Source organism: Salarias fasciatus, unplaced genomic scaffold (assembly GCF_902148845.1).
Source record: "Salarias fasciatus unplaced genomic scaffold, fSalaFa1.1, whole genome shotgun sequence".
Taxonomy (NCBI): domain Eukaryota; kingdom Metazoa; phylum Chordata; class Actinopteri; order Blenniiformes; family Blenniidae; genus Salarias; species Salarias fasciatus.
The window spans coordinates 78,381-105,174 of NW_021941266.1; the positions used below are offsets into that span (position 1 = coordinate 78,381).

Genomic DNA, 26,794 nt, shown 5'->3' on the forward strand with positions numbered 1-26,794 from the left:
TCAAGCAATCAGAGCACTTCGCTCTCAAAATGCAGGGTTACTGGTGACTCCTAGAGTCTCTAAATGGACACTAGGTGGAAGAGCCTTTAGCTATCAGGCACCGTTTTTATGGAACCAGCTTCCAAGTGGTGTCAAAGAGGCAGACACAGTCTCCACATTTAAGGTTAGGCTCAAGACGTTTCTCTTCGATGCAGCCTATGATCAGGTCAGCTAGGGATTCTAAACTAAACTAAACTTAACCAAACTAAATTAAACTAAACTAAACGATCAAAACTATACTAACTAAATAGTAGTTTAAATACTAAACTATCCACAAAGCTGCCCCAGGAGCTAGAATGCTGTGGGAAGTACGGTGCACTGAGCCCTGTCCTCTAATGTCTGAATGTTCTTCCCTTTAGTCCGTTCATTGCTTTTCACCTGCTGTCCCCCCCTTCGAGGGGGAGTCTTCTCCAGTTTCAGCTGCTGACTCCACTATTACGAGGGCCTACGAACAAGCTCCGTCCGGACCGGGAGGACACTCCTGTCGGTCCTGCCCACGGACTGGCTTCAGTTCTACTGCTGGGATCCGTGGTTCTTGTGCTGGACCGTCCAACGGACTGTCCTCAACATAGTCCTAGGCTTTACTTCTTATTGTCTCATGCTCGCTGTTGCCAAAGCTGTCCGTCCCTGGGAGAGGGATCCCTCCATACTGTGGTTCTCCCCAAGATTTCTTCTTTTCCCACTGGGCTTTTGGAGTTTTTTCTTGCCGGATGTGAGGGTCTAAGGCGGTGGTTGCTTCGTTTTGTCTCGCTACTGAATTTGACATATTAACATTATGCTTATTCACTGTTTTTATTTTTACCAATCAATGTAACATCTTGAAGCCTCTGAGGCAACTGTTGTTGTGATACTGGGCTATACAAAAATAAAATTGATTGATTGATTGGTTTTTAACAGTGCTTTATAAATAAACTGGACTGGACTGAAACAGACACCACAGAAGAAGAAAATGTTCTTTGAGAATTTATTTGTGCAGTTTGATCTTTAAAGCTAGGGTCGACGATTTTGGAAAACTAGCATGTATTCAAATGTAGCATCTTCCAAGGCTCCGCCCAGCTCCCACCCCACTGGAGGAGCTCCCGTTGGGAGCGAACGCACTGGACGCGGGAGCGCCGCGCGCACGGAGTTTGTGATCGCCTCCAATGTTATGAACCTTTCTGACTGCCGCACACAATGCGCATGGGAGCGCAGCACGCCGCTCCCTTCCTTCTATTTTTCACGCGAGCTGCGAGCGCCGAGAGCGCCTTGGCTCTGAACCAGGGCCAGTGCACGCCACTGAAATGTACGAAGGGGGCTGGTAGAACGGTGAAGGGATTTGATTGGTTCCTGAAGAGCCTTACGATTGGTCGGAGTTTTTACACTCCTGTGGCCGCTACAGTGGTCAGATTTTTTTCCGCACCTTTTTCCGTCCACATAATGTATTGACTTCTCCCAGGGGGCGAGGAGCATTTCACTCAGTATGACAGGAAGTGCTGTTGGACAACATCGTCTACCCTAGCTTTAATGTGGAAAAATGAGAAACTTTCAAAGATTTTAAAGAAGTACAGTGTTAGAAACTCCTCTTCCTCTTCCTTCTCGTCCTCTCCTCCTACTCTCCCCCCCTCCTCCCCCTCTACCTCCTCCTCCACCTCACTTCTCCTTCGTCTTGCTGTTGTACGTTCCAGCATGTCTGTACGCTCCCACGTATCCCGTGTTCTCCACGATTTCCTCGCGGCCCTCGCGGCCTCGGCCCCGCCCACTCTGGTCGAAGCGCTCCCGGTGAGATCCGGTGTACCGAGACGTGTCGGTCAGACGGTCCACCGCCGCTGTCTTCGCCACTTTCTACACACAATGCAAGGTCACAAGGTCAAGGGTCACAGAGCGCTCTGTGTGTGTGTGTGTGTGTGTCAGGCTCACCGTCACCCCCACATTGCTGGGCTCTCCCCCCTCCACCAGCCTGAACATGGCTAGCTCCGCCTCCTCTCTGCTCTGACCTTTGAACCTCTTTGGAGCCAGATCCTGCAGAGCTGTCTGGAACTCCTCAAAGGTCATGACCCGAGACGACTTCTGCCTGCACACACACACACACACACACACACACACACACACACACACACACACACATATGCAGATGCACACACATGCACAAAGTGACAGGTGACTGACAGGTGACTGACAGGTGACTGACAGGTGACTAACAGGTGACTGACAGGTGAGAGACAGGTGACTAACAGGTGACTGACAGGTGAGAGACAGGTGACTGACAGGTGACTGACAGGTGAGAGACAGGTGACTGACAGGTGACTGACAGGTGACTGACAAGTGAGAGACAGGTGACTGACAGGTGAGAGACAGGTGAGAGACAGGTGACTGACAGGTGACTGACAGGTGAGAGACAGGTGACTGACAGGTGAGAGACAGGTGACTAACAGGTGACTGACAGGCGACTGACAAGTGAGAGACAGGTGACTGACAGGTGAGAGACAGGTGACTAACAGGTGACTGACAGGTGACTGACAAATGATTGACAGGTGACTGACAGGTGAGAGACAGGTGACTGACAGGTGACTGACAGGTGACTGACAAATGATTGACAGGTGACTGACAGGTGAGAGACAGGTGAGAGACAGGTGACTGACAGGTGACTAACAGGTGACTGACAGGTGAGAGACAGGTGAGAAACAGGTGACTGACAGGTGACTAACAGGTGACTGAGAGGTGAGAGACAGGTGAGAAACAGGTGACTGACAGGTGACTGACAGGCGACTGACAGGTGAGAGACAAATGACTAACAGGTGACTGACAGATGAGAGACAGGTGAGAGAAAGGTGACTAACAGGTGAGAGACAGGTGACGGACACGTGACAGACAGGTGAGATACAGGTGACTGACAGGTGAGAGACAGGTGACTAACAGGTGACTGACAGGTGAGAGACAGGTGAGAGAAAGGTGACTAACAGGTGAGAGACAGGTGACGGACACGTGACAGACAGGTGAGATACAGGTGACTGACAGGTGAGAGACAGGTGACTGACAGGTGAGAGACAGGTGACTGACAGGTGAGAGACAGGTGACTAACAGGTGAGAGACAGGTGAGAGAAAGGTGACTAACAGGTGAGAGACCGGTGACTGACAAATGATTGACAGGTGACTGACAGGTGAGAGACAGGTGAGAGACAGGTGAGAGACAGGTGACTGACAGTTGAGAGACAGTTGACTGCCTGGTGAGAGGCAGTTGACTGACAAGTGACTGACAGGTGACTGACAGTTGAGAGACAGGCGACTGACAGGTGAATGACAGGTGACTGACAGGTGACTGACAGGTGAGAGACAGGCGAATGACAGGCGACTGACAGGTGACTGACAGGTGACTGATAGGGGAGAGACTGGTGACTGACAGGTGACTGACAGGTGAGAGACAGTTGAGAGACAGGTGACTGACAGTTGACTGACAGTTGAGAGACAGGTGACTAACAGGTGACTGACACGTGACAGACAGGTGAGAGACAGGTGACTGCCAGGTGAGAGGCAGTTGACTGACAGGTGACTGACAGGTGAGAGACAGGCGACTGACAGGCGACTGACAGGTGAGAGACAGGTGACTGACAGGTGACTGACAGGTGAGAGACAGGTGACTGACAGGTGACTGACAGGTGAGAGACAGGTGAGAGAAAGGTGACTGACACATGACTGACAGGTGACGGACAGGCGAGAGACAGGTGACTGACAGGCGAGAGACAGGTGACTGGCAGTTGAGAGTCACTTGACTGACAGGTGACTGACAGGTGACTGACAGGTGAGAGACAGGTGACTGACAGGTGACTGACAGGTGAGAGACAGGTGACTGACAGGTGACTAACCGGTGACTCACAGGTGACTGACAGGTCACTGACAGGTTACTGACAGATGAGAGACAGGTGACGGACAGATGAGAGACAGGTGAGAGACAGGTGACTGACAGGTGACTGACAGGTGACTGACAGGTGACTGAGAGGTGAGAGACAGGTGACTGACAGGTCACTGACAGGTTACTGACAGATGAGAGACAGGTGACGGACAGATGAGAGACAGGTGAGAGACAGGTGACTGACAGGTGACTGACAGATGACTTACAGGCGACTTACAGGTCAGAGACAGGTGACTGCCAGCTGAGAGACAGGTGACTGACAGGTGAGAGACAGGTGACTGACAGATGACTGACAGGTGACTGAAAGGTGACTGAGAGGTGAGAGACAGGTGAGAAACAGGTGACTGACAGGTGACTGACAGGCGACTGACAGGTGAGAGACAAGTGACTAACAGGTGACTGACAGATGAGAGACAGGTGAGAGAAAGGTGACTAACAGGTGAGAGACAGGTGACGGACACGTGACAGACAGGTGAGATACAGGTGACTGACAGGTGACTAACAGGTGAGAGACAGGTGAATGACAGGTGAGAGACAGGTGAGAGACAGGTGAGAGACAGGTGACTGACAGGTGATTGATCGGTGACTGACAGGTGACTGACAAGTGACTGACAGGTCACTAACAGGTCACTGACAGGTGAGAGACAGGCGACTGACAGGCGACTGACAGGCGACTGACAGGTGACTGACAGGTGACTGACAGGGGAGAGACTGGTGACTGACAGGTGACTGACACGTGAGAGACAGGTGAGAGACAGGTGACTGACAGGGGACAGACAGGTGAGAGACAGGTGACTGACAGTTGAGAGACAGGTGAGAGACAGGTGACTGACAGGTGACTGACAGGTGACTGAGAGATGACTGACAGGTGACTGACAGGTGACTGACAGGTGACTGACAGGTGAGAGACAGGTGACTGACAGTTGAGAGACAGTTGACTGACAGGTGATTGATAGGTGACCAGCAGGGTTGTTGTCCCCTGCTGTTTCTCACTCACTTGACTTTGGAGAAGACGATGTCCACGTCGGTGAGGCTGACGTTCTTTCCGTCGATGATCTTGCAGTCTTTGCACAGTTTGGCCCACTTCTTCCCGTTGAGGTCGTTTCCAGACAACTTTGTGTCGCCATGCAGCGCAAACCTTCTGAAGGCCGCCAGCAACTGATCCACATTGGCGCTCTCTGCCATGACGTACAGATACCTGCCAGGGAGGGCAAAGGTAATAATAATGATAATAATGAATTTTATTTATCATGCACTTTACATTTGTAAAACAAATCTCAAAGTGCTACAATGGAATTTAAAAACAACAGTGACAATTAAAAGTAACAGATACAGGCTAAATCAATAAAAACACTCATACTTTTGCACGTCATAAAATACAACAAAGAACAGTGAAATCATTCAAATGCTTTCACAAACAAAAACATTTTTAAGCAAGATTTAAATAAGTCCACCGACTGTGGCGCCCTCAGGTGGGCAGGTAGGGCATTCCACAGTCGGGGTGCTGCAGCCTGAAAAGCCCTGTCCCCCATGGAACACAGTTTGGTTTTGGAGACCTTTAGCAAGTTGATGTCGGCGGAGTGGAGGCGTCTGGTCGGGTCGTGTGGGGAGAGAAGTTCTTTTAGGTACCCTGGTGCACTACCGTAGACACACTGATGGGTCAGGAGGCAGATTTTGTATTCCAGCCTGAACCTTACCGGGAGCCAGTGAAGGTTATGGAGAATGGGGGTGATATGGTGTCTTTTTGGCACCCTCATCAGGATCCTGGCAGCACAGTTCTGGATCGACTGAAGCCGTTGAAGGCTTCTTCCAGAGATCCCGATGAGGAGTGCATTGCAGTAGTCCAGCCTGGAGGAGACAAAAGCATGGACCAGCTTCTCGGCAGCGGGGAGGGAGAGGGAGGGGCGTAGTTTGGAGATGTTCCAGAGGTGAAAAAATGAGGTCTTACAGATGTGTTGGATATGGAGGTCAAAGGAGAGGGTGGGGTCAAAGCGGACACCCAGGTTGGTAACGGCAGTTGTTGGGTTGATTTTGTGGACGGCAGATGATAGAACTGTGAAAGGGGAGGACTTAAGTTGATGTGGAGTTCCAATTAATAGAAATTCAGTTTTGGAGCTGTTGAGCTGGAGAAAATTGTCATTGATCCCTGCTTTAGTCTCCTCCAGGCAGGCGGTGAGTGATTGGATAGAGAGGGAGGAGGTCCGGTCCAGCCTGACACAGAGCTGAGTATCATCAGCATAGCAATGGTAGGAGACTCCATGCCTGCTGATGATGTGGCCCAAAGGGAGCATGTAGATGGAGAACAGGCTGGGCCCCAGCACTGACCCCTGGGGAACCCCACAGGTGACAGCGTGGGACCTCGACCTGGCTTCCCCAAGGGCAACATACTCGGCCCTACCGGTCAGGTAGGACCGGAACCACTGGAGCGCTGTATCTGAAAGACCAATGAAATGCTGGAGTCTGTGGAGGAGGATGGAGTGGTCAACAGTGTCGAAGGCGGCTGAGAGGTCCAGGAGTAACAGGAGTGATGGAGAGCCCTGGTCAGAGGCCACCAGCAAATCATTGGTGACCCTGAGCAGAGCTGTCTCAGTGCTGTGAGCTGAACGGAAACCGGATTGGAATTTGTCGTACAGATGGGAGGACTGGAGGTGTGTGTGAATTTGAGAGGAGACTACCTTTTCAATGATTTTTGACAGAAAGGGAAGATTGGAAATGGGCCGGTAATTTGATGTTTTTTCAGGGTCAAGGGAGGGTTTTTTGAGAAGTGGTTTAATTACTGCAGTTTTCAATGACTGTGGCAGGTGACCGTGTTGCAGGGAGTGATTGATGATAGTTGTGATTAGGGGGCTCAGTGTGGAAACATGGGATTTGATCAGGGATGTGGGAAGTGGATCCAGGTGACAGGTGGAGGGCCTCATCTTGCGGATGACGTCCTCCACCTGTCTGTCTGTGACAGGGGAAAACTGGGAAAATTTGGAAGCTGGAGTGGCAGGTGTGGAGTTAGGAGAACTAGAGGGCAGGAGAGCAGAACGAATGTTATCAATCTTGGATATGAATGTATCCAAGAATGCATCACATTGTTCGTTATTGTTTGTTTTTTGTGTAAGTGGTTGTGGTGCGAGAAGTTTGTTTACCGTTTTAAACAGTTGTTTAGAGTTTCCCGGTCACATCCTGTCACATGAGAGCAGGAGGTTACATCACATCACATCACATCACATTTTATGTCACCCTTGCTTCTTTGTGTGGTCCAGAGAATCAAAAATCAATTCAATGTGGTGTCGCAGAAGCACCAATCCATCTAAATCCACACAAATTTAGGGTTCTAATAGGTTCGTAAGGAGATTGGCGCTGACAACCCTGCTTAGAGAGGGATAGGAAAGAAACCTCCAACCTCAATGAAAACACCGACACCTTGCTTTTTGTAAGAAGAAAACATAGAACATGTATTAAAACAGATTTTTAACCCTTCCAAAACGAAACAATGATACAACCGTAGAAATATACAAAAACAGATTATACAATGTCCATTTCAGTTCAGATCCTTTTCTTGTAGTTTTTCAGTCTCTTTTTGTTATTATCAGTTTCTCCGGTTATGATTAGTCTCTATTTGTTATAGTCAGGGCTGACTCAAAAAAAGAAAAAAAAAGGGGGGGGTGGGGTCTGAGATCTCAGATTAATGGGGGGGAAAGGGAAATTGACTCCCAAGGAAAATGGTGAATTGGGTTTCTCTCCTACCGCCCTCCCGGGAAGGAGGTGAACTCCGAAGTTGGGATCCTCGGTGGTCTTCGCAGATGCAGTCCGGCTCATGGACAGCACAGATCAGTTCCTCAATTCGATTTGATCAATCCCATATCAAAACCGGCCGGAATATTCTTGAACTCTCTGCTTAAGGTATCACCCGGACTCAACACAGATGCTACCTTGCCTCAAAAAATAAAATATCTCCAACAAAAAAACACAGATTTATCTGAGTCACATCTCCTCCGACTCCCCCAGAAACGAAAGTGAGATAGAAGCTACACGAGGTGCATTCAAGGTGCATGGGACACAACTACTTGTAGCACTGCGGTACATTCACTGAACCTGGGATGAAAACAATATATGCCAAAACCTCATTAACAATGAAAAATCATTTGAGCAATGAAATAACCCTGGGTTACATCACCACATTTCATCTCATCTCATCTCATCTCATCTCATCACAGCAGTGTGACTTTCTGAAAGGTTTTCTTCACGCTCTCCCTGAAACTGGAGGAATGACGCCAGCAGAGGTTTGGTGAAATTCTCGGGTGAATCCAGCAGGACTGGCAGGTTTAGCAGTTTGTGGTGACCCCATGCCACCTGTTAGCTCTGCTGGGGTCAGAGGTCAACCAGGGACACGGCCATTCACACATCCATTCAAAACCAAGACGAGAATCGAGCCAGTCCCTCAGGGATCTCCCTTCCCTCGTGACTCCTCCTTCCCTCCATACTTGCCACATGAAGCAAACCAGCTGCATGAAAGCCTCGCTGAGGCCAAACGGCCGTCCTCGCTCTGCCGTGAGGCCTGTGACTGAGTGACAGAATGAAACCATAACTCCATCCACTGAACTCAACCTGATGCTCAAAACCTTCCTTTTAGCAGTTCTCAAGAATTAAAACTTTACTTTTACACCTCTGTGTCGCCGGCCGGCTGTGCTGGGGAGACCCTGTCAGAGATGCTGTCCAGCGCTGACGTAGCTGCTGTCTCAGGTGGAGAGACCCCCGTCAGGTGGAGAGAGCGCCGTCAGAGCGCCGTCAGGTGGAGTGACCCCCATCAGGTGGAGAGAGCGCCGTCAGGTGGAGTGACTCCCGTCAGGTGGAGAGAGCGCCGTCAGGTGGAGTGACCCCTGTCAGGTGGAGAGAGCGCCGTCAGGTGGAGTGACCCCCGTCAGGTGGAGAGAGCGCCATCAGAGCGCCGTCAGGTGGAGTGACCCCTGTCAGGTGGAGAGAGCGCCGTCAGGTGGAGTGACCCCCGTCAGGTGGAGAGAGCGCCGTCAGGTGGAGTGACCCCCGTCAGGTGGAGAGAGCGCCGTCAGGTGGAGTGACCCCCGTCAGGTGGAGAGAGCGCCGTCAGGTGGAGTGACCCCGTCAGGTGGAGAGAGCGCCGTCAGGCGGAGTGACTCCCGTCAGGTGGAGTGACTCCCGTCAGGTGGAGTGACTCCCGTCAGGTGGAGTGACCCCCGTCAGGTGGAGAGAGCGCCGTCAGGTGGAGTGACTCCCGTCAGGTGGAGAGAGCGCCGTCAGGTGGAGTGACCCCCGTCAGGTGGAGAGAGCGCCATCAGAGCGCCGTCAGGTGGAGTGACCCCCGTCAGGTGGAGAGAGCGCCGTCAGGTGGAGTGACCCCCGTCAGGTGGAGAGAGCGCCGTCAGGTGGAGTGACCCCCGTCAGGTGGAGAGAGCGCCGTGAGGTGGAGTGACCCCGTCAGGTGGAGAGACCCCTGTTGGGTGGAGAGACTCCCGTCGGGTGGAGAGAGTGCCGTCAGGTGGGGAGACCCCCATCGGGTGGAGTGACCCCCATCAGCCATGAGCTTCCTGGCTACTCAAGCAAATGGCGGTCCTTCTCTGACTGGATCCATCCAGCTTCCTCCATCCCAAAGCTCTGGAAGCACAGGACCACGGGCCGGGGCTTCTGATTGGTCTGGAGGTCTGGGGGCGGGGCTCCAGCTCCGCCGGTGGAGGGAGGACCTCGTTACCCATCAGTTTTTAGAAAAGGGAATGGAATGGGATGGAATACTCTTTACTGTCATTGCAACAAGGTACAACGAAATTACTGGGGTTTAAAGAAGCCCAGGCAGCCAACCACTCCGTCCGGTTCTCCCTGTGGTCACTTTTCTGACACCTCCTGCTTAAAACCCAAAAAGTTAGAAGGATCGTAGGACCGGCAATACACCCTGCAAGAAAGGTGCCAGCAGCCCTCAGAGAGGAACAGGAAGGAGTTCCAGTCCCTGACCAAACAGGGAACCATCAGGAGAACTGAGACCCTGCAGACCGGGTACATTCTCCTGCTGTGGTGGAAAAGAAAACTGGAGACCTGGGATTGTGTGAAGATCCAAGAGATTTGAATGAGTGGAGCAAAAGGGAACATTTCAAGTTGCCAACAGAAACGGTGCCATGGCAGGTTCTCCATACTGTTCCACACTGGAAGCGTCCTCAGGGTTTTACGACACACACACATCTAATATTCCATTTGGAAAACGCTGCTTTCTGCGCATGCCTTTTGGGACAGCGTTTCACCGAACTGTTCAGCAAACGTCTGAAGGCCTGGAAGGCATCGGAGTGTTCCTGGACGACGGGTCACGTGGGGAACCACACAAGCTGAGCATGACGAGCGCTGGGCTGAAGCGCTCAGGGATGAAGTTCAACAAAGAAAAATGTGGATTTTGGGCGAGTGAAGTTACTCGCTCAGCTTCAGGGGTAAAACCAGTGTAACCCAGGTGAGAAAAGCCCTTTCTCTCTTGGTTTTCCTCATAAAAAAAAGTTATTTCTTCTGCACCGTGCGTCGTGACGTCACGCGGTCACGTGACGAAGCGCGCCCAATAGCAGTCTACAAACAGGCTGCAGCTGGCGGCCGCTAGTCGCGTTGGGGGCACGTTTGGAAGGAGGAAGCAGCAGGTATGTCGGAGCGTTGCTCGCTTAAATCAAAACTGATCATCTTGAGACTAAACACCGTGCATGTTGGACCATAGGAGCTGATTGCCAGAGCCGTCGGCCGTCTGCAGCCGAGCCGTGCAGAGAGCAAACGTCGGAATTGGTGAGTCGCGCTAGCAATAGCATTAGCCTCCATTCATACGAAGCTCCATTCATTCATTCAGTTATGCTGCCTATGTTCCAGATATGTCGATGTTAAATGAACTGAAGCACTGTTATTTATTTATTGGACGATTAATCACCTGTCTGGTGACTATGATATGAAATATGCACTTTAAAGCCGGTTTTCATTGTGAAGCTGGTGTTTATCATGCACAGCCCAGCTGATCACTGGAGCCGTTTTTGCACTTTGATTGTGTGATATTTGAACACTGATTGTATTTATATTTATTCAAATCGGATTTTATAATGGATGTATTATTATATTGTACAATATGGGGTTGGTTGTATTTATAACAGTATGTTATTTAGTAGAAGTTATTTTGATAAGTGTACACATTTGACCTCACTGGACCTGTTTTGATACAGGCCAGGTGTCGATGGCGAGCCAGAAGGCCCAGTCAGGCACGAGAGCCTGAAGGAACTTGGAGAAACAGACCAAGTGTGGACCTTGCTCTGTTCTGCTCTGCCCTGGTCAGGCTGGTAGGATACATCACACTGCAGCTGCCCTCGTTCTGCCCCTGCAACTCATTCACAGGCCACTTTTCAATCAGTACATCCCCTTCCCCAATCTGGATTTCCCTCTGGACACTCACAAGTGGGACCTGAACTGGTTGCTTTTCCCATCTGACACACGGATCCTATACGTGTGTTTCCAGTGGACAATGACGCGCTGCATTGCGTGACGTATGCGTGTATATAGTTTTTCCTTGTTGAACGTTCATTTGGTTTTCTATAATTATCAATTTCTTGTTTGTATTCTTTGTCAGTTGTTTGTTTGTCTATTTGCACAATTATAAAAAAAGGTACCATCACTACAATCAACCTGCGTTCAGTCTGTCACTCTCCACTCCTAGAGCGAATCGAGTCTTCTGATTGGATCACAGCCCAGAGTTCAACAGTTACATGTAGGCTACATAACGTGGCGAGCCAGCCAGGAGTGGAGAAAAAGCTGAACATTTTTTTTTTGGTTTTGTATTTATATACATTTATTGTGTAAACATGGACATATTCGAAAAACATGGCATTAAGATTTCAAACGCAGTTTTGATAAAGGAGGCAACAAGAACTAAGACAGATGAAGAGGCTATCGACTTCTTAAAACAGTACGGCTCTATTTCGAAGTTTGAGTATATTGATGAACCTGATTCCGTTTTTCACCATTCGATTGTGGTCGAGTATAGTTCAGGCGTGGCGTTGAGTGCTTTCCGCCCGTATTTACCGTATACCTGTGTGTGTGACGGCGGCGAGGTTACATATGAGATTTTGGACTTGTCTACAGTTTGTGCAAAAGAAGTAGGGAAACTGCAGACAGAAAAATACCTGTCAGAACTCCAAAAAGTAGCCAAATTGACAGGGCAAGATTTTGCAGTTGTCCTTAATGGGGTGATGTCTCTGCTCGGTCAGACAGTCACCAAGCTCCACCCCACGACCACTGAAGATAAGTGCCCTGTGGAGGGCAGTACTACTGCAGTCACAGACAGTCCGCAGACTCCATCCATGTATTCTCCTCTCATTTCTGGTCACCCGATTGGTTCTGCTGCAGATTACAATACTGTGCCACAGCCAACCATCCAGCTCGATCCCACAAGCCAATATACTCCGAGACCTTCCCTGCCAGGTATGTCACATGACAACCTCAATCCACCGGAAGTTCAGCGATATGTGGTTGAGCATATCGTCAAGAATGATGATAGCACTATGCACTCCACACAGCGTCCTAGAGCTTTCTCTGGGAGATCACCCAGACCACAAACTGAGTCAGATTATGACACATGGCGGTCTGGAGTTGAGCTGCTACTGAAAGATCCTGAAGTGTCTGATCTCCAGCGTTCACGCAAGATCTTTGATAGTTTGTTACCACCTGCTGCTGACGTGGTTAAGCATCTGAGACCCGACACCCCACCAGCAGTGTATCTGCAGACACTTGATTCAGCGTTTGGTACTGTTCAGGATGGCGATGAACTATACGCCAAGTTTATGGACACATTCCAAGATGCTGGAGAGAAACCATTCAATTACCTGCAGCGGCTGCAGGTGGCACTAAATCAGGCAGTAAAACGAGGCGGAGTCCTAAACAAAGACTTTGACCGACATATACTGACCCAGTTCTGCCGTGGCTGTTGGGATGATTCTCTTATTACTGGACTTCAATTGAAGCAGAGGAAACACAATCCACCTTCGTTTGCCGAGTTTCTGCTTCTTCTGCGAACTGAGGAAGATCACGAAGCTGCAAAAGCCATCCGGATGAAGCAGCATCTCGGTTCATCCCGAACCAGAGCTGCAACTCACGCGCAGTATGCTTACTCCGACAGCGCAGAGAAGGGAGAGATTGCTGCACTCACTAATGTCACGCAGCAACTTGCTCAACAAATAGCTGATATGCAAAAGCAACTCGCAGCCCTTACTGCTGCCCAATCAGGCAACAGTCAGTCCACTGCTTGGAAGCCCACACCAGGCCGTAAGTGGAGTGAGGGGCAGAGGGCGGGCAAGCTATCAAAGAACCCGTCTTCTGTTCCCAGAGCCGGCTACTGCTATTGGTGTGGTGACGATGGCCATATCAAGCCTCAATGTGACAACCCCCCAAACTCTGCACTTGTCGCAGCTAAGAAGAAACAGCTCGCTGACAAACAACAAAGATGGCAGAAATCAAACGCTTTTGCAAAGTATCCGTTAAACTAGAGTCAGTTCCAGTTGGGGGGGCGAACCGGAACTGTTGTGGACCCACAATGTCCCAATGAGGAAAAACATGTGAGATGTCAAGAAATAACCCAGACCACTTTTGTTCCAGCTACATTACCTAAAGGTTTAGTTGGATCCCACTCCACAGCCAACATCAGAATCGCTGGTGAAGAATTGAACTGTCTCTTCGACACAGGATCGCAAGTCACTACAGTCCCGGTATCATTCTACAACCAGTATTTTGCAGACCAACCCGTGAGATCCTTGTGTGACTTATTGCAGGTTGAGGGAGCTGCAGGTCAAGCAGTTCCGTACCTTGGCTACGTGGAGATGGTGGTCACCTTCCCCAGTGAATTCCTGGGTGCTGATTTTGATGTCTCCACGCTGTCACTTGTCGTTCCTGACACTGGGAACCATCAGTCTCCGTTGTTAATAGGTATGAATACCTTAGAGCCACTTTACAGCCAGTATATGGGGAGTGAGTATGCCAACTTCCAGCCAGCTGCCCATGACTAAAAGGCAGTGCTTAAACTGTTGCAGATCCACCACCAACAGCAATTGGTGGGCAGTGATAGTGTTGTGAGGTTAGCCAGTAACTCTCCAGTCCTCATCCCCGCTGGTCACACTGCCCTCGTTGATGGCTCCATCCACACTAGTATGCCGTCTTCTGGTTGATGGGCGCTCGTGGAGCACCCAGGTTCACCGCTGCCTGGTGGGCTGTGTGTTAAAACCTCGTTGATTATGCTGTCAAGTGATTCCCAAAGAAAGATTTCAGTAATCCTCAGTAATGAGTCAGATCAGGACGTAACCATTTCACCTTTGTCTACCATCGCTGACCTTGCGGTTGCACCCCAAATCCTATCACACAGTGTGTCACATCATTCATCATTAGAAAATTCCCCTGCTCTGAAGTTGGAATTTGGAGATTCACCAATTCCACCAGAGTGGAAGACCAGGATCACTGAGGAGCTCAAGGAGATCCCTGCCGTCTTTGCCCTCAGTGACACGGACTTTGGACGCACAGACAGGGTGAAACATCATATAAAGCTCCATGATGAAACTCCATTCAAGCACAGAGCCAGACCTATCCACCCTCAAGACATCGAGGCTGTCCGGCAACATCTAAGAGACCTGCAGGAAGCTGGAGTTATTCGGGAGTCAGAATCGTCGTTTTCATCCCCAATTGTCGTGGTCCGTAAGAAGAATGGTGACATACGATTGTGTGTTGATTATCGGAAGCTGAACTTACAGACAGTTAAGGACGCCTATCCTCTGCCAAACCTGGAGGAGTCTCTGTCTGCCTTGTCTGGGACTAAATGGTTCAGTGTTCTCGATTTGAAAGCTGGGTATTACCAGATTGAGATGAATGAAGCTGACAAAGCCAAAACCGCTTTTGTTACGCCCATTGGTTTTTGGGAGTTTAACCGGATGCCACAAGGGATAACGAACGCTCCATCTACGTTCCAACGGTTAATGGAGAAGAGCATGGGGGATCTTCATTTGAAAGAAGTTTTGGTTTTCTTGGATGATCTGATTGTCTTTTCAGACACACTGGAAGAACACGAGCGAAGGTTGTTGCGGGTACTACATCGCTTGAAGGAATATGGGTTGAAGCTCTCTCCTGAGAAATGTAAATTTTTCCAGAAGTCTGTGAGATATCTGGGACACATTGTTTCAGAAAAAGGAGTTGAGACTGATCCAGATAAGATCCTTGCCTTAAAAACCTGGCCAATTCCAAGAACTTTAAAGGAGTTCAAGTCGTTCTTAGGATTTGCTGGCTATTACCGGAGGTTTTTTCTCCCCCTAGAACTGCCACCTTAACGTGGTGGGGGAGTTTGAGAGCCCGCATGATCCCAGGAGCTATGTTGCCGGGGGGCTTTATGCCCCCTAATAGGGTCTCCCATAGCAAACAGGTCCTGGGTGACGGGCCAGACTGAGAGCAGTTCAACAGCCCTTATGAGAGGAGAGACAACAAAGGTCGTTACGTCGCCCGGTATGGCGCAGCCAGGGCCCCACCCTGGAGCCAGGCCTGGGGTTGGGGCTCGTAAGCGAGCGCCTGGTGGCCAGGTCTTTGCCCACGGGGCCCGGCCGGGCTCAGCCCGAATGGACAACGTGAGCCTGACCTCCGGTGGGCTCACCACCCACCGATGGAACCGTAGGGGCCGGGTGCAGTGTGGATTGGGTGGCAGCCGACGGCAGGGTGCCCGGCGACCCAATCCCCGGACACAGAGACTGGCTCTAGGGACATGGAATGTCACCTCGTTGGCGGGGAAGGAGCCCGAGCTTGTGAGGGAGGTTGAGAGGTACCGGCTAGATATAGTCGGGCTCACCTCCACATATAGCCTGGGCTCTGGAACCCAACCTCTCGAGAAGGGCTGGACTCTCCACTTCTCTGGCGTTGCCCGCGGTGAGAGGCGGCGGGCTGGTGTGGGTTTGCTTATAGCCCCACAGCTCAGCTGCCATGTGTTGGAGTTCACCCCAGTGAACGAGAGGGTTGCATCCCTACGCCTTCGGGTCGGGGATAGGTGCCTCACTGTTGTCTCGGCTTCCGGGCCGAACAGCAGTGCAGAGTACCCGGCCTTCTTGGAGTCCCTGGGAGGGGTGCTGGACAGTGCTCCGACTGGGGACTCCATTGTTCTACTGGGGGACTTCAACGCTCACGTGGGCAGCGACAGTGAGACCTGGAAGGGGGTGATTGGATCGCACGGCCTCCCCGATCTGAACCCGAGTGGTGTTCTGTTATTGGACTTCTGTGCTAGTCACAGTTTGTCCATAACGAACACCGTGTTCGAGCACAGGGGTGTCCATAAGTGCACTTGGCACCAGGACACCCTAGGTCGGAGGTCGATGATCGACTTTGTTGTCGTGTCATCTGACCTCCGGCCGCGTGTCTTGGACACTCGGGTGAAGAGAGGAGCAGAGCTGTCGACCGATCACCACCTCGTGGTGAGTTGGATTCGCTGGCGGAGGAGGAAACCAGACAGACTTGGCAGACCCAAACGTGTTGTGAGGGTCTGCTGGGAACGTCTGGTGGAACCCTCTGTCAGCATGGCTTTCAACTCCCACCTCCGGGAGAGCTTCTCTCATGTCCCGAGGGAGGCTGGGGACATGGAGTCCGAGTGGACCATGTTCTCCACCTCCATTGTCGAAGCAGCTGCCCGGAGCTGTGGTCATAAGGTCTCCGGTGCCTGTCGTGGCGGCAACCCCCGAACCTGGTGGTGGACACCGGCGGTGAGGGCTGCCGTCAAGCTGAAGAAGGAGTCCTATCGAGCCTTGCTGGCTCATGGGACTCCTGAAGCAGCTGACAGGTACTGGCAGGCCAAGCGAACTGCAGCCCGAGTGGTTGTGGAGGCAAAAACTCGGGTCTGGGATAGGGCTGTCACGATATCAAATTTTCTCTTGACGATTATCGTGGGCAAAAAATATCACGATAACGATATTATCACGATATCAGCAAAAATTTAACTAATAATGGTACAAACATTTAGATTCATCTTTAATTTTATTTTTGTTTGTTTTCTCTCTTTTCCCAGATGAATTACATTCAGAATACCTGTCAAATGAGGTGTTGGAAACAATATGAGAACAGTGACTGTACAACTGAACACAAAAAGTGTAGTTACACTCAACTAATTAAAATCTGATTAACTGATTAACAGAGGATCCACAGCAGAGGCGTCATTTACGTAGGGTTGGTGGGTTATGAAAACCCACGGGCCCTATTGGGGTGAAATCCTGTACCACCACCACACTGCCGAGAACTTTTGTTTGTTTGTTTGTTTAAAGGTGCATTAAGGGGTTTTACAACCTTAAATATACTTATTTTCCACCATAAATATGTTACACATTTTTAATGCTGTGTACAATGTGCCCTGACATATTCATTACCAGAACCTCTAACAGCGCTAAATTGTCACTTGAAAGTTGCAGTGCCGGTCCAGCACCAGCATTTTTTTGGGGAGAATTTGAAAGGAATGACGTAATGCGCGCTCCGGCTGGTTAGGTTTCGTTTTGTCCGCCATTACTCCGCCAGATGCTTAGTGAGCAACAACTGAGCAGGATCTTCCAGAAAGTCAGAACAGACTGGATTCTAGCACTGCAGCTCCACACAGACTCCACCAGGTAAAAGAAACTTAAATCTTACTTGAGCGCTTCTAAACGAGCGAAGACGGAGTCCCCCTCTTCCGTGCACGGGAGCCACAGGGACGAGTTTTTCACTAAGCTGCGTTACGCCCAAGGCCTGAAGGGGGTGCTGTTTCGCTTAACACGTGCAAACTCCTTAAGGCACCTTTAAATCGGAGGCGGAATGAGCAGCAGCTGCTTCTCTCCAGCCAGAGGCGCCGCTACTGGCTAGGGCCCCGAGCTGAAGGGGGTCCCTCGGAACGGCTGACATCAGTCAATTTCAATGACAGATTGAAGGCGCTAAACTAGACGCTGCAACGACAACGTGTCGAAAATCCCCCGCATGGGGCCCTTTTCCGAGTACTCACCGGTTAGTTGCTAGAAGGGGGCCGGCGGAGAAGACGGCGGATATCAGCAACACAACTTGAAATCCCCCGGACACTTTACAATGACACGTCTGGAACCTACCTAATGGGGCCCCACTACTACCCGGCTTGCATCAACATGCAGTCAGTGTTGCTAAACACACTTTTTTCGGGTTAGGATCGAGCGTCTCGCTGTCGTTGTCGGCCACCGCCGACATGTTTAGTTCTCTCGTGACGCTCGCTAACGGGCCCCGCGAGCTAGGAGCCGAGCCGCTACCGCTGCTCTGCTGTGTTTATATTTGAGGAGGGGGGGAGAGGTGGGGGTGCTGCAGGAGGGAGACGAAGCAGGGCGGAAGAACAGGAGCGGATTTTGAAAATACACGTTTCAAGTGGCACTAGATCCTCTTTACGATATTATCATGTGCGCATTTTGAGCACGATATTGAAATTTCATTTTTTATTACCACGATTATCGTCAATACCGGTTTACCGCGACAGCCCCAGTCTGGGAGGAGTTCGGGGAGGCCATGGAGGAGGACTATCGGTCAGCCTCGAAGAAATTCTAGCAAACCGTCCGGCGCCTCAGGAGGGGAAAACAGGTCTCCGCCAACACTGTTTACAGTGGAGGTGGAGCTGCTGACCTCAACTGGGGATATTGTTGGATGGTGGAAGGAATACTTTGAGGACCTTCTCAATCCCGTCGCCATGTCTTCCATAGAGGAAGCAGAGGCTGAGGTCTCAGAGGTGGACTCGTCCATCACCCAAGCTGAAGTCACTGAGGTGGTTGGCAAGCTCCTCAGTGGCAAGGCACCGGGGGTGGACGAGATTCGGCCTGAGTACCTTAAGTCTCTGGATGTGCAGGGACTGTCTTGGTTGACACGTCTCTGCAACATCGCGTGGCGGTCGGGGACAGTGCCTCGGGACTGGCAGACCGGGGTGGTGGTCCCCCTGTTTAAAAAGGGGGACCGGAGGGTGTGCTCCAACTATAGGGGGATTACACTCCTCAGCCTCCCCGGGAAAGTCTATTCCAGGGTACTGGAGAGGAGGATCCGACCGATAGTCGAACCTCGGATCCAGGAGGAACAATGCGGTTTTCGTCCTGGTCGTGGAACAGTGGACCAGCTCTATACCCTCCATAGGGTGCTTGAGGGTTCGTGGGAGTTTGCCCAACCAGTCCACATGTGTTTTGTGGATTTGGAGAAGGCATTTGACCGTGTCCCTCGTGGTGTCTTGTGGGGGGTGCTCCGGGAATACGGAGTCCAGGGCCCCTTGTTAAGGGCCGTCCGGTCTCTGTATGACCGGAGTAGGAGTCTGGTCCGCATTGCCGGCAGTAAGTCGGACCTGTTCCCGGTGCATGTTGGACTCCGGCAGGGCTGCCCTTTGTCACCGGTTCTGTTCATAATCTTCATGGACAGAATTTCTAGGTGCAGCCAGGGGCCGGAGGGGGTCCGGTTCGGGAACCACAGGATTTCATCTCTGCTTTTTGCAGATGATGTTGTCCTGTTGGCTCCATCGAACCCGGACCTACAGCATGCACTGGGGCGGTTCGCAGCCGAGTGTGAAGCGGCAGGGATGAGGATCAGCACCTCCAAATCCGAGGCCATGGTCCTTGACCGGAGGAAGGTGGCTTGCCCTCTCCAGGTTGGTGGAGAGACCCTAGCCCAGGTGGAGGAGTTCAAGTATCTTGGGGTCTTGTTCACGAGTGAGGGACGGATGGAGCGTGAGATTGACAGGCGGATCATTGCAGCGGCTGCAGTGATGCAGTCGTTGTATCGGTCCGTCGTGGTGAAGAAGGAGCTGAGCCGAAAGGCGAAGCTCTCGATTTACCGGTCAATCTACGTTCCCACCCTCACCTATGGTCATGAGCTTTGGGTCATGACCGAAAGGACAAAATCCCGGATACAAGCGGCCGAAATGAGTTTCCTCCGTAGGGTGGCTGGGCGCTCCCTTAGAGATAGGGTGAGGAGCTCAGTCACCAGGGAGGAGCTCGGAGTAGAGCCGCTACTCCTCCACATCGAGAGGAACCAGCTGAGGTGGCTCGGGCATCTGGTTAGGACGCCTCCTGGACGCCTCCCTGGGGAGGTGTTCCGGGCATGTCCCACTGGGAGGAGACCCCGGGGAAGACCCAGGACACGCTGGAGAGACTATGTCTCTCGGCTGGCCTGGGAACGCCTTGGGATCCTCCCAGAGGAGCTGGAGGAAGTGTCGGGGGACAGGGAAGTCTGGGCATCCCTGCTGAGACTGCTGCCCCCGCGACCCGGCCCCGGATAAGCAGTAGAAAATGGATGGATGGATGGATGGATACCGGAGGTTTTAAAAGGTTACTCTACCATCGCAAAGCCTCTCAATGATTTGACGCGTGGTTATGTGCCTACCTCCAAAGCCCAGAAGAGATCCAGTCCAGCTAAAACCCAGGACCCAAAGCAACCCTTTGGAGAGCGATGGTCACCTGCCTGCCAGCTTGCTTTCGAAACACTCATTGAAAGGTTATCCAGTTCCCCAGTACTTGGCTTCGCTGACCCAAGGCTGCCGTATATTTTACATACAGACGCCAGCACCACCGGGCTTGGCGCAGCTTTGTATCAGGAGCAGGAAGGTCAGCTGAGAGTGATCGCCTACGCCAGCCGCAGCCTGTCGGCGAGTGAGTCCAGATATCCTGCCCACAAGTTGGAATTTCTCGCACTGAAGTGGAGTGTGTGTGAAAAGTTTCATGACTACCTGTACGGGGCAAACTTCGTGGTAGTGACTGATAATAACCTGCTCACTTACCTGTTAACAACAGCGAAGTTGGATGCTGCCAGTCACAGGTGGCTTGCTGCTTTATCCACCTATACTTTCAAGCTGCAATATCGAGCTGGGAAGCAGAATCTGGATGCTGACGCTCTATCTCGGCGTCCTCACAACCACTTGGCTGACCCAGCAATGCTGAAAGATCGAGATCTCATCAACAAATTCACTGAGGAGCATGTCATTGAATTTAGTGACTCTGAGGAGCTTGATCCCGCCATTGTTTCAGCCATCTGTCACCGCTGTCTTGTCATCAGTCAGCCGAGCAGTTTGGCAGAGAATCCCGTGGCCTTAGTTGAGTCTTTGAGCCTGTCAGCTCAAGCCATTCCTGACTGCTATGTTAGTGAAGATCTTCATGGCCTACCAGTTGTTCCCTCCCTGTCACATCAGGACCTCAAAGAAAAGCAACGTGATGATCCAGTCATAAGTGAGGTCATCCACCAGATGGAGACTGGGGAGAAAGTTCTCCCGACAGCAAAGCAAGAGCTCCCAGACATTGCGTTGTTGCTGAGGGAGCTGAACCGCCTTGAACTGCAAGAGGACATCTTGTATCGAAGAAGGCAAGATGGAGAGCAAGTCTCGTTCCAGCTGGTATTGCCGGAAGATCAGAGATCAGTTGTCTTTAAGAGCTTGCATGACGACATGGGTCACCTGGGCATCGAGCGAACTATAGATCTTGTCCGTACCCGGTTTTTTTGGCCTCGCATGGCAGCTGATATTGAAGTGAAGATTAAGACTTGTCATCATTGCGTATGACATGAAGCACTTCCAGAAAGATCAGCACCACTGGTTAATATCAACACTACTCGTCCCTTGGAGTTACTCTGCATGGATTACTTGTCACTGGAACCCAATCAAAGCAATACCAAGGACATTCTGGTTTTTACGGACCACTTCACAAAGTTTTCAGTGGCTGTTCCCACAGCAAACCAGAAGGCAAAAACAGTGGTGAAGTGTCTATGGGAGAATTTCATACTGTGCTATGGAATACCAGAACACCTCCATACTGACCAAGGGCCTGACTTCGAGTCAAAATTGATCAAATAGCTGTGTCAACTCGCTGGTATTGTTAAAACTAGAACCACCCCTTACCACCCTCGGGGAAACCCAGTTGAAAGGTTCAACCGTACTCTGCTCAGTATGCTTGGTACTCTGGAGCATAAGCAGAAGACTAGGCGGAAGGACTACGTGAAACCGTTAGTGCATGCCTACAACTGCACACGGAATGACGTCACTGGGTTTACGCCATATGAGCTTATGTTTGGCCGTTCACCACGTCTTCCAGTTGATCTGGCTTTCAACTTGCCTGTGCGGGAGAATCAGTCCAGTTCTCATTCGCAGTATGTTGACAGTTTACGGTCTAGACTGGAAGAGAGTTTCCAGTTAGCGTCACAGAATGTGGCACGATCTGGTGAAAGGAACAAAGCTCGCTTCGATCAGCGAGTTACTCCCTCATGTCTGGAGGGAGGTGATCGAGTCTTAGTGCGAAATGTCAGACTTCGTGGCAAGCACAAGCTTGAAGATAAATGGGAGAGGGATGTGTACGTTGTTGTGAAACGTGCCAGAGACCTGCCCGTGTACACAGTGCAGCCAGAAAACAGGTCAGATGGGCCAACTCGTACATTGCATCGAGATGTACTTCTCCCATGTCCCTTCCTGCCGGCGGGTGGTGATGCAGATCCTGTACCAGTTACACCACCACATCGTCCTCAAACCCGGAGCCAGGAACCAGCAAGTGTTGATTCCGCTGAAGATCTGGTTGAGGAAGAAGATGGATGGGATGTGCCTCAACTTCGAATCAATCCGACCACATTCCTATTCCAAAGTTCACCTGCGTCCATAGTGAATCCCGTGGACCCAGGTCCAGAAGTTTTGCAGTCACCTGCCCGTGGTGAATCCTCTGCTGAGTCTGGTGCTACTTTACCTGCAAGGGAAGAAGAGCTTGAGCCTGGCAAAACCTTGCCTGAACCTGAAGGAATGCTATCAACTTGTGTTCCTGAGGATCTAACTATAGAAGAACCAGTGCTCCTCGACCAAGCAGAGATGTCACCCAGCCAAAATGAGCAATTGCTCAGTCCAGAAAATGTACCTGCTGAACCTCCAACCTTACCTGATCCGGTCGTTGAAGCAATTCCTGTTGTTCGACAGTCCAGTCGGCAGCATCAACCTCCTAATGGCTTTCAGTATGCGGCATTAGGTAATCCGGTTATTGCAGTCGTACAAACATTATTTCATGGCTTTATTGACGCTTACAGTGACGCACTTGGCACCGCTGCAGCCTCTGACCTTGTGCCATCTCGTGTGTACGAAGTTTAGCATGCACCAGGAGTTGCATGATCTAAATGGGGGAGGATGTAACCCAGGTGAGAAAAGCCCTTTCTCTCTTGGTTTTCCTCATAAAAAAAAGTTATTTCTTCTGCACCGTGCGTCGTGACGTCACGCGGTCACGTGACGAAGCGCGCCCAATAGCAGTCTACAAACAGGCTGCAGCTGGCGGCCGCTAGTCGCGTTGGGGGCACGTTTGGAAGGAGGAAGCAGCAGGTATGTCGGAGCGTTGCTCGCTTAAATCAAAACTGATCATCTTGAGACTAAACACCGTGCATGTTGGACCATAGGAGCTGATTGCCAGAGCCGTCGGCCGTCTGTAGCCGAGCCGTGCAGAGAGCAAACGTCGGAATTGGTGAGTCGTGCTAGCATTAGCATTAGCCTCCATTCATACGAAGCTCCATTCATTCATTCAGTTATGCTGCCTATGTTCCAGATATGTCGATGTTAAATGAACTGAAGCACTGTTATTTATTTATTGGATGATTAATCACCTGTCTGGTGACTATGATATGAAATATGCACTTTAAAGTCGGTTTTCATTGTGAAGCTGGTGTTTATCATGCACAGCCCAGCTGATCACTGGAGCCGTTTTTGCACTTTGATTGTGTGATATTTGAACACTGATTGTATTTATATTTATTCAAATTGGATTTTATAATGGATGTATTATTATATTGTGCAATATGGGGTTGGTTGTATTTATAACAGTATGTTATTTAGTAGAAGTTATTTTGATAAGTGTACACATTTGACCTCACTGGACCTGTTTTGATACAGGCCAGGTGTCGATGGCGAGCCAGAAGGCCCAGTCAGGCACGAGAGCCTGAAGGAACTTGGAGAAACAGACCAAGTGTGGACCTTGCTCTGTTCTGCTCTGCCCTGGTCAGGCTGGTAGGATACATCACACTGCAGCTGCCCTCGTTCTGCCCCTGCAACTCATTCACAGGCCACTTTTCAATCAGTACATCCCCTTCCCCAATCTGGATTTCCCTCTGGACACTCACAAGTGGGACCTGAACTGGTTGCTTTTCCCATCTGACACACGGATCCTATACGTGTGTTTCCAGTGGACAATGACGCGCTGCATTGCGTGACGTATGCGTGTATATAGTTTTTCCTTGTTGAACGTTCATTTGGTTTTCTATAATTATCAATTTCTTGTTTGTATTCTTTGTCAGTTGTTTGTTTGTCTATTTGCACAATTATAAAAAAAGGGTACCATCACTACAATCAACCTGCGTTCAGTCTGTCACTCTCCACTCCTAGAGCGAATCGAGTCTTCTGATTGGATCACAGCCCAGAGTTCAACAGTTACATGTAGGCTACACCAGACCCTGAGGAGGCGAGAGCAATCCCCCACAATCCCCCACAGGCCTGAGCTTGAGAACCACGGTTTCCACAGACGCCTCTAAAGACGGATCAGGAACCGTTCTGCTGCAGCGACATGACGAACCACGGCTTCCAGGTGCACACAAATAGAAAGAGAGACACTGGGAGCAGTTTCTGGATGAGAGAAGTTCCAGGAATATGTTTCTGGAGGAGAGGTGATGCTGGAGGCGGCTCTCTCCACTAAACCTCTGGAAGCCCCGGCCTGCATTCAGCGTCTGCTGCTTTGCCTTCAAAAGGACCACCTGACGTTCCAGTTCCCAGCTGGAAACCCCTCGTTAAGGCAGACGCACCCAGCAGAGCGTCTCTGGACCAGAACCAGGAAAGCAGCACAGAACTCAACGTACAAGAGCAAAAACAAAGACCTGCTTCAGAAGAAACAATTTGCAGAAGCCACATCGAGGGACAAGACACTGCAAAATGTGATCAGAAAGATTCACTCAGCAGATGAACACAAGCTGATTCATGCAGACCGAAGCCTCCAGGAGGAGCGGCCAGCGGCTGAGGGAGTTCCTCTGAAAGGCAGGAGGGTCGTGGTGCAAGGCGTGGACAGATGCTACAGCTCATGCATGAAGGCCGGCTACGCACTGACAAGAGCAAGAGCTCCCTGCCGGAGCTGCTGGTGGATCTGCCAGGACCGGGCCGGTGAGGGGGGTCCGGCGCCCGAGCATCGGTAGACCCAGAGGTGGCCAGCAAAACCCTGACCTCACCCTGCTAGCCCTGTTAGCCCTGTTAGCTGTGTTAGCCATGTCAGCCATGCTAGCAGTGTTAGCCGTGTTAGCCGTGCTAGCTGTGTTAGCCATGCTAGCCGTGTTAGCTGTGCTAGCCGTGTTAGCTGTGTTAGCCGTGTTAGCTGTGCTAGCCGTATTAGCTGTGCTAGCCATGTTAGCTGTGCTAGCCGTGTTAGCCGTGCTAGCTGTGTTAGCCATGCTAGCCGTGTTAGCCGTGCTAGCTGTGTTAGCTGTGTTAGCCGTGTTAGCTGTACTAGCCGTATTAGCTGTGCTAGCCATGTTAGCTGTGCTAGACGTGTTAGCCGTGTTAGCTGTGCTAGCCATGTTAGCTGTGCTAGCTGTGTTAGCTGTGTTAGCCGTGTTAGCTGTGCTAGCCGTATTAGCTGTGCTAGCCATGTTAGCTGTGCTAGTCGTGTTAGCCGTGCTAGCTGTGCTAGCCGTGTTAGCCGTGCTAGCTGTGCTAGCCGTGTTAGCCGTGCTAGTCGTGCTAGCCGTGTTAGCCATGCTAGTCGTGTTAGCCGTGCTAGCTGTGCTAGCCGTGTTAGCCGTGCTAGTCGTGTTAGCCGTGCTAGCTGTGCTAGCCGTGTTAGCCGTGCTAGTCGTGTTAGCCGTGCTCGTCGTGTTAGCGAGCTGCGGTCAGCTGAGCGTTCTGGAGGAAGCGTCTTCCATGAGAACAGCTCTCTGCTGCCCCCGGTGGAAGGAGGAGGAATAGAACGGATGAATTAAAATTAAAGGAAACTAAAGGCACAGAAATGACTCCTGCTGACACACACTCACACACACATTCACACAAACACACTCACACACATTATCACTCAGAAATACACATTCTCTCTCTCTCTCTCTCTCTCTCTCTGTCTCACACACACACACACGCGCACAGTCTTGTATTTCTATCCTTGTGGGGACCGTCCATTGACTCCCATTCATGTCTAGCCCCTAACCCTAACCCTAACCCTAACCCTAACCCACACCACAACAAAGCCTAACCCTAAAGAAATGTTTTTGCACTTTTACTTTTTTCAGTAACAACAACATGGTCAAGAAAACACTGTTTCTCCTACTTAGGACCGGAAAAAGGTCCCACAAGGCACGTCGTTCCACGTTTTGCTATCCTTGTGGGGACATTTGGCCCCGACAAGGATAGAAATACGAGAACGCGCACACACACACACACACACACACACACACACACACACACACACACACACACACACACACACACACACACAGTGTAGAAATTACATGATGAAACATCTGAAAGTCCAACCTGTGTGTCTGTCTTTTACTCCTCCTGGTGTTCCTCCTGCTCCCCCTGGTCCTCCTGGTCCCCCTGATCCTCCTGGTCCTCCTGGTCCTCCTATCCCTCCTGGTCCTCCTGGTCCTCCTATCCCTCCTGGTCCTCCTGGTCCTCCTGGTCCCCCTGATCCTCCTGATCCTCCTGGTCCTCCTGGTCCCCCTGGTCCCCCTGATCCTCCTGGTCCTCCTGGTCCTCCTATCCCTCCTGGTCCTCCTGGTCCTCCTATCCCTCCTGGTCCTCCTGGTCCTCCTGGTCCCCCTGATCCTCCTGATCCTCCTGGTCCTCCTGGTCCTCCTGGTCCTCCTATCCCTCCTGGTCCTCCTGTTCCTCCTGCCCCTCCT

The 26,794-nt window shown here is 51.0% G+C and overlaps 1 protein-coding gene across 2 annotated transcripts; it reads right to left on the reverse strand.

Moving 5' to 3' along the window:
• Positions 1 to 1,668: 1,668 nt before the first annotated feature.
• tppp3 (tubulin polymerization-promoting protein family member 3) lies at positions 1,669 to 26,463 on the reverse strand. 2 transcript variants are annotated; one of them, XM_030086870.1, is made up of 4 exons: positions 26,424 to 26,463; positions 4,923 to 5,123; positions 1,936 to 2,089; positions 1,669 to 1,860 (listed from the first exon to the last, which is right to left on the reverse strand). In XM_030086870.1, exons 2-4 carry the CDS (start codon positions 5,108 to 5,110, stop codon positions 1,669 to 1,671), a joined length of 534 nt encoding a protein of 177 aa, XP_029942730.1. In that variant the 5' UTR covers positions 5,111 to 5,123; positions 26,424 to 26,463. The 2 variants fall into 2 exon arrangements, with proteins under 2 accessions (XP_029942730.1, XP_029942731.1); XM_030086871.1 differs by lacking the exon at positions 26,424 to 26,463 and adding an exon at positions 7,060 to 7,083.
• Positions 26,464 to 26,794: the final 331 nt, after the last annotated feature.